General features: G+C 40.5%; 1 protein-coding gene across 10 annotated transcripts in view; it reads left to right on the top strand.

The window, feature by feature from the left end:
* IFTAP (intraflagellar transport associated protein) overlaps positions 1-20,879 on the top strand; it is a 61,656-nt gene that overhangs the window by 31,369 nt on the left and 9,408 nt on the right. For 8 of the 10 annotated variants that reach the window (XM_059709627.1, XM_059709632.1, XM_059709625.1 and 5 more), the window contains 3 exons: positions 7,179-7,411; positions 9,216-9,287; positions 11,630-11,696. In XM_059709627.1, coding sequence (XP_059565610.1) covers positions 7,179-7,411; positions 9,216-9,287; positions 11,630-11,696 — 372 coding nt within the window. The remainder of the gene's footprint in view (positions 1-7,178; positions 7,412-9,215; positions 9,288-11,629; positions 11,697-20,879) is intronic. The other 2 variants (XM_059709634.1, XM_059709633.1) reach the window with 1 other exon arrangement.

The following is a 20,879-nucleotide window of genomic DNA, read 5'->3' as shown; positions in this document are numbered from 1 at the left end:
GGGGACTGATATGTATAACTTCTGGGCCATATCTTTAAGATATGTGCCCTGGCCTTTTTAAAAAAATTTCTTTCCCCCTGGCTGGAAATAGGCAATCATTGGAGCAACTCCTTAGACGCAGAAATGGAAGACGTGTGCTGAGGATAGCAGAGCACCCCACTAACCTTGATCCTTGGATCATCGCATGGAACAGAGCCTGCCCACCTGTCCTCAACTGATACTTGAGAGAGAGAAACAATTTTTGTCTCAGCTGCTCTGTTTTGGTGCTTCCATGATACAGTAGCTGAAACCATACCTTCACTAATAACGGAAGGGAACAGATGTACTACACACTTTATTCTTCTGTTTCTTCATCCTCTTGCTTGGAGCAAGGGTGTGGTGGTGTATCATCCTGGACCATGTGGAGGAGGGTGCTGCCCTAGGGATGGCAGAGCAGAAAGATAGAAGGAGCCTGGGTTCTGGGATGACTGTGGAGCAGAACAACCATGTTAGCCCTGACTTATCTATGTCTATACTCAATTAATTAATTAATAATACCATAATCCTGTGTTTTAGAGATAAACTATGGGTGTATTTATCCTTCCTGAACATATATATATATATATATATATATATATATATATATATATATACACACACACACACACACACACATATATATACACACACACACATATATACACACACATGTACATATATATATTCATATTCAACAGAAAAGTTCAGGAAGGATATATATATATAATTATACAGATATAGTTATGTGTATATACATATATATATAATTATTAGTTAAGAACATGGGAATTGGTGACAACCAGGATTTTAGTCTAATCTCTGCAACTTCCCAACTAGGTGGTCTTTAAAATCTCTCAGCTTCACAATTATCATCTGAAAGATGGATATAATACCTCAACCTCCTAGACTTCTTACTAGGATTAAATGATTATATATATATAAACACACACATACACATTACATATATGTTTATTTATATTAGCAGTATGTGAATTACAGTAAGGGTTCAACTAAAGTTTCATTTATATAGTCAGCAAATTTATTTTATAAAAGTGGGATTATACTCTAAGTAAAGAAATCAGGTACAAGGACCACATATTGTATGATTCCATTTATATGGAATGTGTAGAGAAGGAAAACATAGCTGTAAAAAGTAGCTCGGTGGTTTTGCTTGCGATTGGAGGTAGGAATGGGGAGTACCTGCAAATGAGCACCAGGGACCTTTTTGGGAGAATGGAAATGATCTAAAAATTTAATTATGATGATGGTTGCACAAGTCGGTGTATTTACTAAAAATCATAGACTTGTACTCTTAAGACAAATGCATTTTGTAAATTACACGCCGGTAAAGCTGTGTGTGGAGTGGCAGAGATGCTGTTCATGGATACTTAGGTCCTGACCTTGAGTTCTTCACATGACCTTGTGACTCTGGATTTGGCTCAAGAAATAGGAAGGTCCTGTTTGTAGTACATATTTCCTATTAAGAAAATAAGTCATTTGTGCATAGATTTGAAAGTGTTAAGTAGGTAAGGACTGCCATACAAAAAGAAGTGAATTATTTGGATGCAGCAAGATTTAAGCTTATTCAGCGGTTCTCAACCTGTGGGTCGCGAGCCTTTCACAGGGGTCGCCTAAGACCATCAGAAAACACATATAATTACATATTGTTTTGTGATTAATCACTATGCTTTAATTATGTTCCATTTGTAACAATGAAATTGGGGGTCACCACAACATGAGGAACTGTATTAAAGGGTCGCGGCATTAGGAAGGTTGAGAACCACTGGTAGACAGTGTCACCAGCAGCTGTCACTCTGGTAGGGGTTCTGGGAGCTACGGGAAGCTGTGCTGAAAGATGCTGCATCTGCCTCCCTTGGGCCACCTCCCTTCCGTGGCCTTGACTGGATCGGTTGGGAAGGAGCCGACCTTGTGGGGTGATGCGTGTGGCCTCTTTGCACCAATCTGTAACCTATTTGACAAGCTGCAAGCACACTGTATTATCTACTTCCACCATCACAGAAATTGTTAAGAAACCAAGATGTTACCTAAGTCATGCTGACTTAAACTAGAAGACTAGTACAGATTGCAGTGGAAAGATAAGGTTAACATTCTGAGATATCTAGAGGGAGGGAACATAAGCACTTGGTGATAATGTCTTCATTTCTGTTTCAGAAACACAGAATTCCCTTGGTGAGTTTTTCAAAATCTTAAACCCATTGCTGAGGCTCCCTTTACCCCTCACCCCGATGACTACAATCGCTCTGTACTTCCTACCTCCCGTATTTGAACCACTCTGCTCTATTCTATCCACTTCCTCTGAGAGCACAGCGCTGTGACTCCCAAAGGCCTGCGTCACGTACAGAGTTTTCGTTGTGCCCGTCAAATATCACCCCTCCCGTGTGTCACCAAGTGTTACTCCCATCTCCCTGGAGTATTTGGTGACTCTTCTCAGGCTCTGTGCTTTCCCACCTCGCCGCTTTGCTCCCTTCGTGGGAGAACTCCTCGCAGTGTCCACCTGTTGAAACTGTAGTTTGTTGCAAAGCCCAGTTCAGACGCCCCATGCCTGTGTGAAGCCTTCCGTGGTTCCCAAACGGATGGCGAGCTTTCACCATTCTTTACCATTGCCCCTCCCTTGTATCATCTGCCATGGTTGTGTTCTGTTTTGGTGGTTTGCATACCTGGCTGAACTTCCTCGTTTGTAAATTCTGTGAGGACAGGATTGCTTCTTTCCCATCTTCGGCACCTTGCACTTGGTTGAGGCCCAGAATATAACTTTTGGATCGAATGAGTTGCCTACCTCAATGGCCACTCAGATTTTCTTCCTGGAAAGAAACTTTCAGCAACTTGACACTCTAAACATTTTTCTCTGTGTAAGTGCCTAGCACTGGACATTGAAAAATTTCAACTTCCTGCCATTGTGTCCCTCACCTTGGGCTTTTGACACAGTTTTTTCCGGCCTGGGTTGTGCATTTGCAGCTTGAGAGCTATGCCTGTGAATAATGAGTCAATTATCATCCGGCCTCAGGGAAAGCGCGATTACTCCCCACTAGCCAGGCTGAAGTAATCCTCTCCTCCCTGTGCCCTTTCAATGCAGAACATAAAACAGGTGGAATTCAGAGCACTGCAGAGGGAATTTAGACAAAACATCGGTCTGCTGAATTTAGCTTCTTTGGATTCATTCTGATTTATGATTGATTGGTTTTTAAATTGCTTATTTAATCCTAACGACTGTCGCTCCAGGGGAGGCCAGATACCACGTAGCATGTGATCAGGAAGCAGTTGAGCGAAGTACTTTGGCTGGACAAATGAGGAGCAGATATTATTGTCCAGAGAAACATTGCTCTAGGCTAGGAGTATAATGTGAAAATCACCCCATGGCTTTCAAAGTACCCAACCTTGTTATAAGCATGATTGCTTATCCCCTATTCTCTTTGCAGAAGGCCTTTTGCAACTGCTCAGAGTTGCACAGAAATATCCCCCATGAATTTTTCGTTCCTTCTAGCAACATATTCAGTATCTGTTTGCGGCCGAGAACCTGCTCTTGATTTATATTGCTCTTGACCATGTGCAGAAGAACAGAGCCTCGGCCGTGCTGACAGGGCCTGGCCGTGAATTCGGATGAGGTTGGTGTAGATCTGTGAAAACTCTCCTGCGAGGGTGGCGATGCTTCTCAGCGCGTGGACACTGGTTTGGCTCTTGTATGGAAGAATCTGAGTTTTTACAGAGTTTCTTTCAAAACAGACTTCTCTGAAAGTGATCACTTTCATCTGGAAGCCATATAATCAATGTATGATTAGTATTAATTTATCAAGGCATCAGTAGTTTCAATCTTTTCAAGGAGTGGAACCTTTTGCTTTGGCCTGAAATTAGACATTGTAGGTACAGCTGGTGTGGCCTAGTAAGGCAGATCTGTTGGAAGTTTGCATGCTCGGTATGTAATACATTTTTTTAAAAATTCCATTGCTTCAGAATAATAAAACCTTTAAGAAACCTTTGTTTCACTTGTATTGAAGTTTTGACTCAGAAATGCCCAAAGAGCCTGGCTGGTGTGGCTCAGTGGTTGAACATCAACCTATGACAGGAGGCCACTGTTTGATTCCTGATCAGGGCACATGCCTGGGTTTTGGGATCTATCCCCAATGTGTGTGGGGGTGGCCGGGGGGGGGGGGGAGGCGGTATTCAGAAGGCAGCCGATCATTGATTCTCATCATTAATGTTTCTATCTCTCTCTCCTCCCTTCCTCTCTGATATCAATAAAAATATATTTTTTTGTAAAAAGAAATGCCAAAGAGATGCTCTTTCAGGTCTGAACAACCTACTTATTCTCTGAAATATTGCTGTTAGATTTTTATTTATTTATTATGTCTGACACTTATTTCAAAGCAAGAAACATTAGGGACAAGTTGAAATACTGAAAAAAGGACTGATGAAAAACAAACACTTGGTGGCTCATGTGGACTGTCACCAGGCCACCAGGACAACTCTGGGAAGCAGTGTGTCTCATCAGGTTTAGGCCCCTTTGGATTCATTTTGACATTATCATACTGAAAAAGAACTTCTTTCCTACCTCATTCTGCCAAGAGATTTATTATTTGTTGGTTTTTTATGAAAGTGATAAAAGCCTTGGAAGAATCACTTCTGGGTCTTTGGAGTGATATAAATATGTATTCATGTGAGGAGCAGGAAGGAGCCTTAAACTGTAGGAGCAATTGGAGAGAGAATAAGTTCTTTCCTGAATCTCCTTCTTGCTGACCTAAGAACATCCAAACCTGTAGAGAATTTTTCTAAGAATTTATTTGAGCCAAACTTACTGTTGCCAGGAAGCAAGATCTCAAATGCTCAGGAGAATAGGAGAATAGCAGTTTGCAATTTCTAGTATGCACTTGCTATTGAGGGAACTTAAGGAAGATTAAGTGAAGGTGGGAGAAAGCAAGGCAGGGAATGGACCCCAGGAGAGTTAAGATTCTGTGCTCTGTTGGGTTATGTCTTCAAGGGGTATTACTTCTGGCATTTCAAAGGTGTGTTGATATAGATGCACAAGAACAATGGACAGGTCTGGCTTACACACCTTTCTGAAGAAGTTGTAGGCATGGGCATGACTACCCACCATGATCTGCCCAGTTAGGAATTTGTAATTTATTTCAGCACCCTTAATAATATTTTAAAAATGAAAGTTTTATGTTTCCAAAATGAAGAAATTTTAAAAGCATGAACAAGAAATTTTATTAGATCCGAGTCCCCACCAGCATTTCAACATCAGCATCAGAAGTGGGGACTTCATTATATTTTGCTCTTCCTTTCAAAGGAGTTTCATCTGTCAAATACCCTGGTTATTTTATTGGAAATGGCAGTGCCTTGTGTGATATGAGAACAAATAGAACGTGTCCTTATGGAATATCTGTTTCACTAAATGCCTTCCAAGTATTTAAGTCAATAGACTGTTACAATAGTGTGCTGGGTACACAGTATTTTCTTAGTAAATACTAGATTTAGTCTGTTCAAGCCTTAAAGGATAAGCAGGGAGAACTGAAGTAATTCCACCTCGTATTAGAACAGTGCACTGAAGAATGGCAGGTGGCCAAAGGAAGCCCTGATTCTAACTTTGAGGAACCCTTTCATTTCTCAGAGAACTTCTTCTGTTTCCAAGCATTTTTAGAACTACCTTGCTCTACCCTGCTACTACACTGCTTATCTTTGCCCTAGGACTGATTTAGGACATCTTTGTGGCTGTTAAAGAGGAAGACCTCAGGGGGATAAATCCTCTAAGACTATCCCTTCCTCACTTACCTGATCTTTCACAGTGCTGGTTATTGCAGCAATATTCTGAGCAACTCTCCCATTACCCTACTCACTGAGCGCCCCCAGCCCCTTTACCCCAGCAGCCCAAGCTAGTGCTTCACATTAGAGTTGCTGATGGGATGTTGAGGCCAAAGGCAGGGGTCACCTGTCCCAGGAGTAGCTTGTTAGGAGCCATGGGCGTTGGTGCAGGAGGCAGTAGGGAGAGCTGGCCTGAGTGTGTGTCATTCACTAATATGACCCTTTTACAGAGAAAGCGCTAAGTTCAATCAATATTTGTGTTTTGCCTCTCTGGCTGATTGAGTTAATAATTATACCCCAGGTTATCTTGCCTCTGCTCCCCAACAGTATCTCAGCATTAATGTCCTTTAGACATCCCTATAGGTTTTAATTCTGCTAGTGATGGGTATTCAGAAGCAAACAAAGGATCCTGACTGGACTAGCACCAGGCTATGATCATTAGAACAACAAGAATCTCACCTATTTTCATGCCATGCAACTAACAGCTCAAGAGCAAGCATGGCCACTTCACTGGGTTAGGCTCTCTCATAACCCCTCCAGTTACATACCTGCCTAAGGAGCTCACAGAAGAAACAGTCTCTGTGTCTCATGGTAGAGTATTGTAAGGGGATGAAACCTTACTCTACCACCCTCACAGCGTCTTGATTTCTGCCACCTGGTCTCTTTGGACCCTTTTATCACTTGTCTAGTGATCACTGATGTGGAGTCCTGTATTTGTTATTGCGGTTGCAGCAAATGAGTTCTATTTTGGAATGTACCATGCACCTTTGGTTCTTTTTGTACTATTGTAAACTTTTCTTCTTTTTGGAATTTTTTTTCTTTTCTCATGTCATTCTTCTATTTTCCATGAACTCGTTCCCTTCCTTTGTGGCATGATTCCCTTCCTTTGTGGTATAGACAGTGGTTAGGAGCATGGGTTCTTAGTCAGAAGGCCTGGCTTCAAATCCCCACTCTGCAGTTTACCAGCTGTGTTACCTCAAACAAAACGCATAGGTAAAAATATGAGAAAAATACCACCGAAAAAATGTTGTTGCAGCTTTTCTGTCCTATTAGGAGTACTTTTCAAATTTTTATGTTTTATCTTACAAATGTTCTAAAATCCTCCATATATTGCTTTCATATAAGAAAAAAATCCCCCTCAAATTTAGGAAAAAAAATGAGGTAGGTAATGCCAAGGAGACTTGGAAGTACTATACTTTAACAACATTTTAACAGTGACTTAGAACAATGTTGGGTGCATAGTAAGCACATAACATATATTTTTGTGTAGTAAATGAAATAGTGTTATCTTTTTTTGCATTTATAAATTTCTTTGAAAACTATTTTTTTTTTTTGTTTGGAAGGAAGATTCTCGACTGGAAATGAACTAGTCTGGGTGTGGTGGATGTTTTCCAATATTATGTCACTTATTATTTCAGAGGATAAAGTGACCCAAAGAGGCTTGTTTGGAACCAGATCTTCAGAAGACATATTTATTTCAGTACAACTTACTCATGAAAATGGGCCAAATGATCACCGCCTTAGGAGTAAAGCCATCTTTCTTCGTACTTCATCACAGTCTTCAGAAGAGGAACAGGTAATACTTTTAGAAACAGTCTGAGAAAAGACGTTCTTGATTAATTAAAAAAATATCTGAAAGAACATCACTGGACAGTTATTAGACCAATAACTCAGACTCCAAATTCTAGAAGGCATGTCATTGGGATACTTTATTGAAAATCATTATTACATTGTATGATTTTAACAGCCATCATTTATGATGATAACTTGGTTATCCCCAATTCTTGTTAAAAACCTCTTAACAGCCTGGCTGGTGTGCTCAGTTGGTTGGAGCATCATCCCATACACTGAAAGTTTGCGGGTCGATTCCTGCTCTGGGTTCAATCCCGGTTGGGGCGTGTATGGGAGGCAACTAACCTACATTTCAACCGCTGTTTCTCTCTCTCTGCCCCTTCCCCCACCTCTAAAATCAGTAAACATATCCTCAGGTGAGGATAAAAAACAAAACAAAAAGAAAAACCTCTTAAGAATTTGTCATCTACAAGTTCTTCTTGAAATACATTTTAACTTGTCCTCTATGTGGAACCAAAGAATTCCTTTTTAAATTCTCTGTGTAAAATGGGAGTTTCTTCTACCTGTTCTGAATTCATCTCTTTCGAGCTTAAAGTAGAACTGTTATCTTTGTTTTTTTTTCCAGGATTTGGTCAATGAATATTATAGTCTCTCTCCCAAACCTTCAAGACTTAAAAGACTGTAGTCATATTATCCTTAGCTGTGGTTTTTAACTATCAAGGAATCTAAGTGAAAGTTATTATTTTTTAAAACCAAATGCATATTTTATTTAGGTTGAAATAAACTATAAAGATTGATTTTCTTCATTAAAAATAACAGCAATATTTTCTGTATATTTTCTTAGATAAACTACAAAACACATTTTTGTAGGTTGTCCAGGTTTTGCTTATAAATCAAGACAAGGCAGTAGATATAGTCATGGAAAATTGCCGCAGCCTTTTGCAGCAAGGATTCAGAATCTGGAGAAGGGGCCACGCATAAATGGATACACTAGACAAGAAATATAAATTTAGAAGGCGTGGGGAACCAGGCGGAGGCTTCACTCTAGTGGCGAAGCTCTCTGAATGTCCGGACCCAAGGCTTTTCATTTCCTAGAATATACATTTGCCTTTTAGCAAACCAAACAGACATATCAAAGGTAAGGTTTGGTAAATAGTAAAAGATTCTCAGGTTAGGAGATTGCCTTCAGCCACCATTGTCTCCACAGAACAATCGGTGCATAGCTTTTAGCCCTTGCTAAAGCCCAAGGTCCATCAGCCTTCTGACGGACCTCTTGCATTTACATGTTAACTACTTTTTGGTATTTGCCTCCAGCAAAAAATGTTCTACTTTTTAAGCCATTTGAGTTTCTGCTTTATTACATCTTCCCTGTGATATTGTGGACAGAATTGTATTTGTGATTTTATCCAAGGGAACAAAAATCTCTGCATTAGAAATGTGCTAATATATAGCAGAGACTATATATATATATAGAGAGATAATTGTGGGACAGAAACTTTGTCCCCCAGTGAATTCACTATCTACTGGCAATCTTTAGCCACTGGAATTATATCATCTATTGAATCTTTGACCAGCGTGTTGGACACAAAGGATTGTTCAATGGCATTGTTTTCTAATAACTTGAAAAAGTTGTTTTAGCATTTTCAGGTTTGCCCTTCAAGGGTTCACCGGATGGGATGGTTTCATCATGCATAGCTAATTTACAAAAGCTGGAAGGAAAGTTTTATTGTCTGAAGGGCTACAGGATCAGTGCCTTTATTTTCAGTTGTTCCATTTTCCCATCAATATGTCTGCCTTGTATTTTTCAGATAGTGCTGGATGAAGGCCAACAAGTTGGCATTTCCTTTCAAAGTGATCCAAATTGGGCAGGAAAGGTGAAGGTAAGGCATGATTTAATTTTTGTTCCTGTGGCAAAACCCCCCAAAGACTATAAAAGCAGAAAAACCTGCAGGACTCATTTGCTGTCTCATACAAATTGGGGAATTCAGCAGATTTCATCCTTATACTTTTAAAAAAATTTGTTTTTGAGAATGTTACACTATGCATGGTTGTCTAGGTTCCAGATCTTTTCCCCCAAAGCTTAATAAATGGAAGGGGTGCTTCAATAGGGAAACGTGGCTCTAGTCCCCTTTAGCATATACCATTAAGAAAAATGGGATTTAACAGATTCTTCCATTTTCGTACTGAAACTGGCATATGGAAGATAAATTTTTCCTGTCACTTGGATGCCAGGAAATAACTGCAGTTTTGTACTTACAAGCCCTGGAATCTACCCTTTGAAATTCCTACGTAAGAGCCATGGCCTGACAAATAGAGCTGAAAGAAGAAAGGCCCAGGCTATCTTTTGAACTCATAATGTTCTAAATTTGCAATTTGAAGGTATTTTGTTATGCACATATTTCAGGTCATAAGCATAAAAGGTGTTTTGACATTATGCCTTTACTCTAGGTCTCCTTGGAGCCAGTGGTGAAATCATTTTCTTATTTACACTCTTTGATATTCACCTGAGATGAATTAGTTTGGTGTCTGAAATGTTACCATTTTGTTAATCTAAAATGTCTCATTGTCAGCTTGCAGTGGAAAGCAGTTACTCCTCGTGGAATAGTTTTTCATTGAAATGTAGCTATTGTGTCTGTAAAGGTCATTTGCTCTGCTTTTTTTTAACCTTTGAAGTAATATTCAGTTTTATTTGTTCGAAAGAGAGAACACTTGATTTTTTTGCCCTGCTCACCTTGCTTGTGATTTACCTGGGCAGGATGATTTTTTTTTTAATAACGATATTTATATTTTATTTTATTTTTAAATCCTCATCTGAGGATATTTTTTCCATTAATTTTTAGAGAGAGTGGAAGAAAGACAGAGAGAGAGAAACACTAATGTGAGAGAGACACATCTATTGGTTGCCTCCTACATGCCCCTGACCAAGGCCAGGAGCCTGTCACCGAAGTATGTGCCCTTGACCAGAATCGAACCCAGGACCCTTCAGTCCACAGGCTGACACTCTATCCACTGAGCCAAACTGGCTAGGGCAGGATGATTTTGTTTTGAATGAACCCTTCTCTCCTGCTTTCTTTCTTTCTTTCTTTCTTTCTTTTTTTTTTACTCTCTGGCTCTTTCCAGTGAAAAATGTGCTGTTATGATAATAGCTAGACCCACCACCATCATTTGCTTGAGAATCAAAAGCAATAAAACAGCAGCAGCAGTAATAATCCTATACAATAAAAGCCTAATATGCTAAGTATCTGGTTGTCTGGTGACCAGGTTGACTGTTCAACCAATCAAAACGTAATATGCTAATGATATGCTAAGGCCACTCAACCACTTGCTGTGATGTGCACTGACCACCAGGGAGCAGACAGTCGACTAGTACAGCAGTAGCCAACCGATGGTCCGTGGACTACTTATGGTCTGTGAGGTCTGAAAGGTTAGTGACTGTTGGACTGGTCGACCAGTCGCTATGACGTGCACTGACCACCAGGGGGCAGACGCTCCAACTGGTAGGGTAGCTTGCTGCTGGAGTCCGGCTGATTGGGACTGAGCAAGACTCGCCCTGCAGCCTTCCTGCGGTCCCTCCCCAGCCGATCGTGCACCAGTGGGGTCCTTCGGCCTGGCCTGTGCCCTCTTGCAATCCAGGACTCCTCAGGGGATGTCAGAGAGCCAGTTTCAGCCCGAACCCGCAGGCCACTGCCCTCGGGAGGGCGCCAGCCACAGGGCTCAAGGCTGGTGATCCTCTCCAGATCAGCACTGATGGGGCTCAAGCCGGCAGGCGCAGTGGGACCGGGATGAGCGGGAGCAGCAGGTAGGAGCTGCAGGCGGCATTGGACTTCGGGTTTCGGCCCAATCCCCGCAGGCCACCGAGAGGGACCCCACCTGTGCACGACACTGTTTTGGACTGTCGTGGCTGTGGAATATATTCTGGGATAGAATCTGGAACGAAGTCCCTTTTCAAGAACTCCCCAGATGGTTCTTTTCCCTTTCAGTATAAAGACCTTACTATGGTGCCTGCAAAATCCAGGCCAACTTCCAAATTTACTGCTTCTTTCAGATGTCTCTGGGAAAGCTGTGTGAACACAGACCTTTAGCGGGGACTCAAAAGTTAATGAGAAAATTGGGTTCAGTTGCTCACTTGAGTGTTTTGGAAGTGGATTCATTGATTCTTAATTGCCTTTTTTTTTAAAAAGTCTAATACGTATGCATAAAAATAATGTTAATTCTTCTCTAGGTAGATAATTTCCTAGAAGTAGAAGATTTGGACATGGATGAAGAGATTAAGCCCCAAATGAGCAAGGGTATGCCTTCTGTTTTCTTTCTAAACTGCCTGGCCTCTTTCTAGAAGCTACAAGTAATACTTTAGGCAGCTTTTTTTTTTTTTTTCTTTCCTGGCAATCCTATCTCCATCTTCCCTGAGACAGGGAAAACTGGAGTTCTGCAATTTCTTTTTCAATAGCAGAGATTTCAGTGGAAAGGTCAAAGCCTGTTGAAGGTTGTAAAGTCTTGCATCTTAAATGAAATAAAGATGTCCACTCTCCCTCTACCCCTCCCCACACTGATATACCATATGCTTGATTTTTGAATGATTGTCTCAAGTAAAGTCATCTAAGTCAAACCCAATTTCTTAGAAGCACCATGTTGTAAGTTGAGGTTATTTTGGAATGAAACATAGAACATCAATTGATCATTAAAATAAAAAAAATATCAGAATTCATCATAAACAAAAAAATCCAAATCTTTGCTTTCATAAAAATTTATTAAATATGTAAACCAAACACTTAAGAAGACTGAAGGTATATTATAAATGTTTCTTTTGGGGGCATCTTCTCATATGGGCTGGCCTGAGAGAGGCTTTATGCTAATTAACTGATGATTATGTAGATGAGTCCTTTTTCCTTTCCTGGTTAGCATTTTTGTGTAAACATAGGTATCCTTTTTTGCTTAAAGGACTTTTGAAATATGTTCCAAATTAGAGTTGTTTGTTTTGAAAACTCTCATTCCTAATTTAATATGCAAGAATATTTCAAAGTCAATGTTGAACTAACGTTAGGGAAGGGGCAGTTTCCATGGGATTTGGTGTTGCTTACAGTGTTTAGGCAGTCATAAGCATAATCATGAATTATGGTCACGATTATTGGATGGGGACTTCTTTATAACCAGACAGGAGTTAGCATGTCTGGGTGTACTTGGTTTGGGAATGATGACACGCCATAAGCCCTGTTCTGGCTTCTTTGGTTGCCTGGATTGAGGGTAATTGGAAGCAATTAACATTTATATTCTGCTTCTGAACATCACAATACTCTACTGAAGGGTTTGTTTTTCAAGCATTTTATTAACCAGCAGACTTGGTTCAAGTGAGATCAGAAATCTGATGGAATCACATAGTCCAAGGAAAGGTTCTCTTAACTGTGATACCCTAGGTTGCTCTGAATTTCTGTGTAAGAGCAGTTTAGGGACTCCAGTTGCATTAGAAGGGATAGCTATGGACTTATCAAGAGCCAAGTTTGTAGAGCAAGCACACTGGTTTGGGGCTGCGGGTGACTTTGGGAGGGCCAGCTTGTTAAAAAGGAACATTCCTGGGCCTAGTGCCAAGGGAGAGTCTACTTCAGAAGGTCTTCGGTGGCATCTTGTGATCTGTGTTTTCAGCCACTACCCCAGGGGATTCGGACAGAGTTCACGTGTGTGGATGACACTTGGAGACAAATAGTTCTAGTTTGCACTTAGTACATTTACAATATAAAGTTAGTTTTACAGGAGGGCACAAAAATACATTGGTTGGGCATTTTTCCTGATGGTTTAAATTTCTTGCTTCCTGCGAGTAATGAGAAGATCTGGTATACACTGACATAAACCTACTTAACCAACGAATGTGATTTTGGTTATAGAAATCTCTTCAATTAGCCTTTTTCACTTTTTATTATTTTCATATTGTCTTTCCTTAAATGTTTTTTCAAGTTATGTTTTTAATGATTTTTTAAAAAATCAGGTCTATTTCTTTAGTTTGAAAAAATTGCATAAAAAGTCTCACTAATATGATTTTTCCAGAAATCAGGTAACAGGCCATCTTGCACTTACATGAGAAAGGTCACTGGGGCCTGAACCAAGTCTCAGTGGACTAGAATGAGCTAGTCAAGACCTTCCCACATGTAAAATAATGTGGGAAACCTAGGCTGCGAAGCAACCCTGGCTTCATTGCCCGATTCCATTACCAGCAGGGACCACCAGGGCTTCACAATTTTCATAATGCACAGTCTGGGTCACTTACAAGGAAAAAATTAAAGAGTTTGTGCCAGCGCGAATTGTAGTTTGGGCCTAATTTGTATTATGCCCCAGGACTGTGAGCAGAAGGCAAACAGTTATGTCAGATGGGAAATGTGACATTTCAAATAGGCGAGTTGCTTGTAAAATGTTGGCAGCTGAGAGGCTTACTGATTAGAGTCTGTTGTTATTGTTCAAGCAGCAGATATGCCTAGGGCAACCAGGAAGTGAGCTGAGCATTGTTTTTCTACCATTGATGTCATTTGCTCACCTTATTTGCTTTCGTAAATATTCTTTTAAGACTCAGGTGCAGGATTCTTCCCCAGTGTTTGGCTTTATGATGCTTCCCCAGTGTTTGACTTTGGCAGCTCAGGCGGACACAGTTTTTCAGAGGAACCAGCTCACTGCAGTGGTGTCGAGCACTAGTAGTTGCCACTGAGTTTGGGGCCCTGTGTGTATTTGAAATCAAGTTAACCACTTTTTCCTCCTTTGAATTTGAGATAAGGTAATTAACCAGCAGGGTAATTACTAGCGTACCCCTGGCTTTTATCCAGAATCATCATTATTTGGAGTAGGTATTAGCTATACTGAGCCATTAGAGCAGGGAGAATCTTCTATTTATTTCTCCCTTCAGTTGGCCCAGCCTGCTCTCTAGCTGAGTGCGGTGGGCTGAAGAGCCTTATTGAGGTCTGTTTCTCAGGCTTATACTCTTTTAGTCAGTGTGTACTTATTCTGTGGTTGATTGTATTGGAGGAGAACGGGCAAATAATTCCTGTCCAAAGATTGGCAGCCTTATTTGATTTTCATTTTCAAGCTCTCCAGTGCTCCCAATTCTAACAAAGGTATCAGTCATCTCTTTCTTGTTTTTTTTTTTTTTTTTTTAAATTCTTTCCTTATCTATAACTTTAAGCAGCTTTATGTAGCTTATCATTGACCTGGGACTCTTATTCAACAAATATTTAACAACTGTGATTGGTGCCTGGAATATAAGGGAGAATGAAATTGATCTGGTTCCTGTTCTCATGAAATTCATAATTAGTTGGAAGAATCAAATATTAACCAGATAATCACACACATCTACACTAATAAAAGAGAAAAATGGTAATTGGCGTACGACGATACCCTTTTCATTGGCTAATCAGGGCTATATGCAAATTAACTGCCAACTATGATTGGCAGTTAACTGCCAACTAAGATTGGCAGTTAACTGCCAACAAGATGGCGGTTAATTTGCATATGTAGGCACAATGCAGGGAGGCGAAAGGGAAAGCAGGAAGAAGCCCCCTGCCACTGACAGTGATTGGAAACCCAGGGGGGAGCTAAGAGCTGGGGGGCAGGGCAAAGGCGGCCCCAGGGCCGCCTTTGCCCTGCCCCCCAGCCATGATCGGAGAATCAGGTGCCTTTTCTGCCCTGGCCAGTGATAGCAGGAAGTAGGGGTGGAGCCAGCGATGGGAGCTGGGCACGGTCGAAGCTGGCAGTCCCAGGAGCTAGGGGTCCCTTGCCTGGGCCTAAAGCAGAGCCCACGATCGCGGGGCCACTGCAGCTGCGGGTCCCCGCTGCCCGGGCTGGACGCCTAGGCCAGAGGTGTTAGGCCTGGGCAGGGGCGGAGCCTGCAACCGCGGGGAGCTGGGGGTCCCCTGCCCAGGCCTGACACCTCTGCCGGAGGCCTCAGGCCTGGTCAAGGGGCCGATCCGGTGATTGGTGATCAGAGGGTGGTGAGGGTCAACTCCTCTGGCCGAGGCATCAGGCCTGGGCGGGGGGCTGAGCTGGGGATTGGGGGGATATGATAGTCCCCTTGCCCAGGCCTGAAGCCTGGGTCAGAGGCGTCAGGCTTGGGCAGGGGGTGGAGCAAGCGATCAGAGGGAGATGGGGGTCCCCTGCCCAGGCATGATTCCTGGGCCAGAGGCCTCAGGCCTGGGCGGGGGCCAGAGCCAGTGATTGGGGGAAGATGGGGGTCCCCTGTCCGAGCCTGACACCTCTGGCGGAGGCGTCAGGCCTGGGCAAGGGGCCGATCAGGTGATCAGAGGGTGATGGGAGTCTACGCCTCTGGCTGAGGCATCAGGCCTGGGCAAGGGGCAGAGCCAGCAATCGGAGGGGTCTGGGGGTCCCCTGCCCAGGCCTGATACCTGGGCCAGAGGCATCAGGCCTGGGCTGGGGACAGAACCAGTGATGGGGGGAAATGAGGGTCTCCTGCCCAGGCCTGACGCCTCTGTCAGAGGCGTCAGGCCTGGGCAAGGGGCCGATCCTGCGATTGGAGGGGGATGGGGGTCAACGCCTGAGGGCTCCCAGTATGTGAGAGGGGGCAGGCTGGGCTGAGGGACACTCCCCCCCCACACACCCAGTACACGAATTTCGTGCACCGGGCCCCTAGTATAATTATAAATTATTCTAGATCTCATGAGAACATACATATGGCAGGGGAACTTAAATTTGTGTGTAGGTCAGAGAAAACTCTGAGAGCTTGAGATCTAGAGGATGAGTAATCTTTAACTAGATGAGGCGGGTGGAGTGAGGCTGAGGGTTAGGAGAGTATAGGAACAGCATAAGGTGCAGCATGTATAACGGGACTGAGCTAGGCGATAGCATGTTTCAGCCAACTTAATGTTTAGGCATTTCATTCATTTTATACTTAGTACTGTTAAAATCATTCATTCATTGCCTAGATCACTGAAAACACAGAGAGGGAAAAATTCTTGCTTCTAAGTGTTCCTCTATCTCTGTCCCTCCAATTTTTATATGTGCAAACTTAACAATCCTTTAAGGTCCAGCTCAAAAGCCATGTCAACCACAGGGCAAACCTGCTGCCCAGGCCTCATGATTTCATGAGGAAACTTTCAGTCCATTCCTGAGAAGAGAACAGAATTGGGAAAATAAGAAGCCCATTGTGACTGCAGAACAAGCAGCACTTTTAAGTTCAGCTCCACCCATTATATATTTCATATTTTGCTCCCCATCTTTCTGACTCCTGTATTTATTTTTTATTTCTGTACTTGGAGGGAGAGGGGTATGATGTATTATCATTGTTGAATGCCAATATCATCCTTGAAGTAAGTCTTCCCTGAACTTGGCCACCTTCTCCTTGGATAGCAGTTACCTTTCTTCTTTTGCACTTTTTAATCTTTCTTTCTTCTCCTACTTTCATTTATTCTGAATTTTATGTCTCTTGAGAACTGCCTATCATTTACACACATGCATCTATACATATATACTTATCCTGCCAGTTATGTTTTCTTTATTTCTTGCCTATTTTGTATTAATCCAGTATTATTTTATTATTATTTCATCTTCCCATATTTTTACTGGGTAGAGAATTCTAGGTTTGTTATTTTTTTCTTTCAGCACTTTAAAGATGATATGCTAATCTTTTCTTATCTTCATTACTGAAAACTGTTGAAAAATCAGATATCGATCTGATTATTGTTCTTTTGAAGGTAATATGGTTTTTTGATGATAATATGTTTTTTTCCCCTCTCATTTGGCTGATTTTCACTATCCCTTGGTATTGTTTTATTTGTATTTATTTTGTTTGGGGTTCGCAGAGATTCCTGTAAGTGTTGGGAAATCCTCAGCTGCTCTCTCTTCAAATATTACCTGTGCCTGAACATTTTTACATATCCCCTATATCTCTTGGGCTCTTATCAGCATTTCCATTCTTTTTTATTTCCTTTCTTGCTTCAGTTGGAGTATATTCTACTATCTGTATTGTAGATTACTAATCCATTCTTGAATTGGATCTAATTTGCTGATAAATGCCTAAATATTCCAGTTGTTAAAGTTATCAAAAGATATGGAATATCTATTTTTTAAAATACGTTTTATTGATTTTTTACAGAAAGGAAGGGAGAGGGATAGAGAATTAGAAACATCGATGAGAGAGAAACATCGATTAGCTGCCTCCTGCACACCCCTACTGGGGATCGAGCCCGCAACCAAGGTACATGCCCTTGACCGGAATCGAACCCGGGACCCTTCAGTCCGCAGGCTGAGGCTCTATCCACTGAGCCAAACCGGTTAGGGCTGGAATATCTATTTTTATAGACTTTAGTTTTGCTGAAATTTTCAATTTTTTGTGATGCATTTTTTAAAACATATTAATCAGTTATTTTAAATTTTGTGTCTTATAATTTTAATACCTGAGGTGTCCTATGGGCCCATTTATATTATTAATTTCCCCTTTTGATCTACTGTCTTTGTAGACATGGTAGTTTTTGTTTGAATGCTGAACATTGAATGCTACATACTGAAATACAATGATTGTCTCATGGAAAATCATTCGTGTGATTGAGTGGTGTTTTGAACCAGTTTTTTTTTTCTTTTTTTTTATGTAGATCAACATTTTTACTTGAAAGAATGACAAACTATAGTTCTCAAAAAAATGAAGTAAAAAAAGTGAATAAAGTAGGCCTATTTCTTTAAGAAAAAAAACCTGATAGTATTTTTTTTAGTGTGTTTTTATTGATTTCAGAGAGAGGAAGGGAGATGAAGAGAGAGATTGAAACATTGAGGAGCGAGAACTATCTACAGTATCGGCTGTCTCTTGCATGCCTCCTACTGGGGATCCAGCTCGCAACACCAGCAAGTACCCTGACCAGAAATCAAACCTACAGTCTCTTGGTGTATGGGACGATGCTCAACCAAAGGAGCCTCTGCCTGATGCAACTGATAGTATTCATTGTCAGTGACAAAACTGACAGTGCATTGAGTGAAAAAACAGAGTTTTGGAGACGTGCATCCAGTACTGTGAGCTTGACACTTCCCCAATATTTAAAGACTTTTCTGATAAAATTGGTAATGTTAGCTAATGTGATTGTTATACTGTATAATGAAATATGTCTATATTTGAGGGACCTGTATAAAGCAGTGAATCAGTATTTTCCAAATTTGTGATGTTACAAAATCATGTATTAGAAAAAGAACCATTCAACATGTAAAATTGACCAAGATTTTAACATGACAGTATGAAAAATTCACTGAAATGGTTTCAGACTGCACATTGAATTTATTTTTTTTACATTATCATTTTTTGAGATCTAGTATAGTATCAAAGAAGAATGTCCATGAGTATCTAAAAAGACTATTAAAGTACTCCTCCCTTTTCCAATTATAAATCTGTGTGAGACTAGATTATTTTCATTGACATCAAGTGAAACAATATTCCAAACTTGAGTACTTAACAAGTTTAGAATCCAGCTTTCTTTGCTTAAGGCAGACAAAAAAAAAAATTTTTTTTAACCATATAATAGTGCTTCTCTTCTCACTATTTTCTTTGTTTTGGGAAAATAGATTTCTCATTAAAATATTTATTTTAATATGTAATGATATTTTAAATAGTTAAGTAAATATTTGAAAAAAGTCTCAGTCTTTAATTTATAATATGATAAATATTCATGGACATTAACCTACATAAACTAAAGTTCTCTGGAGTTTTCAAAAAAAATTTAAGAATAAGGACCACTGAGATAGACTGTCCTAGCTGAAAGCTATGTGTGGAAGAGGCCTGGATTATTAAAGCATTTACCTACATCCTTTTTCGTCTTGGAGAATGCCCAAAATTTCAAAAAAATTTTTGTCATTTCTACATGACAAGAAAGGAACAGATTGGTTAATTTAATACCTATGTCACACAATTAAATATTATTCTTACCTAATTTATTAGATGTCAGATAGATTGCTTGCTTTATAATGTTGTATTGGATTCTGTGAGTATAGCTTTTGACTTGCTGATTATTGACTACATTCAGAAAGACAAATGGCATGAGCACATGGTCCATAAATATTGGAAACTCTTATGTAGTTGAGAAAGAAGAGAGTGAAGTGTTTTCAGTCTTGCTGCCCAGCATCAAAATTTGTTTTTGAGAGTTGCCTTGACTCTACATGTACATCAGCCAAGAGAGTGGTATTTAGTGAAGATGAAAACAAGGCCTTTGGTATTTCAGAAACAATTAAGATAGGATCAAGTTTCTTAAAACATTTCAGTTTTAGAAGGTTTTACAGAGATACCAAATTCCATTCCCCACCATTTATGAATACCATCATTTTTCTCCTGGAGAGAACATGCGTATATAAATAACACACCCGTGATTATAGAACGGCTAAAAGATAAGGTAGCTTTCTTCATAACTGTCTTATCAGACTCTTCTCATCTATATTGGTTTTACTCTTTTATGAATCTATCCTCTTTAGAGTTAAGGTTGTTCAATTTTGTTTTGATTATTCTCTGCTTGATTTTATGTGTGAAAGTCTTATTCCTGTAACAAAGTTTAATTATTGAGGGTAAGAACTATATATATTTTACATCATCCACAATGTCCTATTAGCACACAGACTCTTGATACTTGCTGTTCAGTTTAAAAGTTGAGATGCAGGAAATTTATTTCCTATCCTTAAGTGTTTATTGAGACTATACTATGTGTAAGGTGCTGTGTTAGGCACCAATAGATACGCATTTGTACATTTTGCTTTTGTACTGAAGCAGCAAATGGCAAAGCAAAGTGTGGAGGATTCTGAGTCTTCTTGTTTTGAAGTTGTTCCCATGGCAGTAGAATTTTTATGAAAGAAAACGTCTTCTCTAAAATTTTAGAGGTGAAGAGGTTTAGCAAAGTAATTGCAGAGTTGCCCTCCTTGGTGCATACGGTTCTCAATCAGATTTTAAATAGCTCTGAAGGCAGAATTGATTTTTATCTTACACTTGAACTGATGTTTGCACTGATGGTCAATGGGTCTGGTAGACATTGGTTTTTACATTAAGAGGCCCGAACCTTTCTCATCTTGCCTTTGTTGTTGGCAGGCCCCTAACCAGGCTTGTACCAGTCCTAGGCAGTTGCACTGAGTTTGGCTTTGAACTCATACATAGATATATTAGAAAGTCAATCTTCCCACCAACCTTAATGAGTTTTAAAAAAGTACTTCTCTGGGCATAACATGTTTGAGTGCACTTACAACTGACTAGCCATACTAATGAGCTATTGCAGTGACATTTCTTGGCCTTGAGTTTGGCTAATCTGATAGATTTAAAAAATATATATAATGAAAATGCTTATTCAAAAGAAGTTTATAATGTGGCATCGTGGGCTCTGCAGACAGACTGCCTCGCTGTGCCACTTTGTGGCTGTGGCACCTTCAGTGAGGTTACTCTTAGTGCTTAGAGCTCATTGCCTATAAAACAGGAAGTAATGGAGCTGTTGGATTAGCTGAGTTAATGCATGTAATATATCAGCTTTATA

The sequence above is a fragment of the Myotis daubentonii genome, chromosome 9 (assembly GCF_963259705.1).
Source record: "Myotis daubentonii chromosome 9, mMyoDau2.1, whole genome shotgun sequence".
In the NCBI taxonomy this organism is placed as follows: domain Eukaryota; kingdom Metazoa; phylum Chordata; class Mammalia; order Chiroptera; family Vespertilionidae; genus Myotis; species Myotis daubentonii.
Note: the sequence above shows the minus strand (reverse complement) of the source record. Positions and strands in the feature narration are given on the sequence as shown.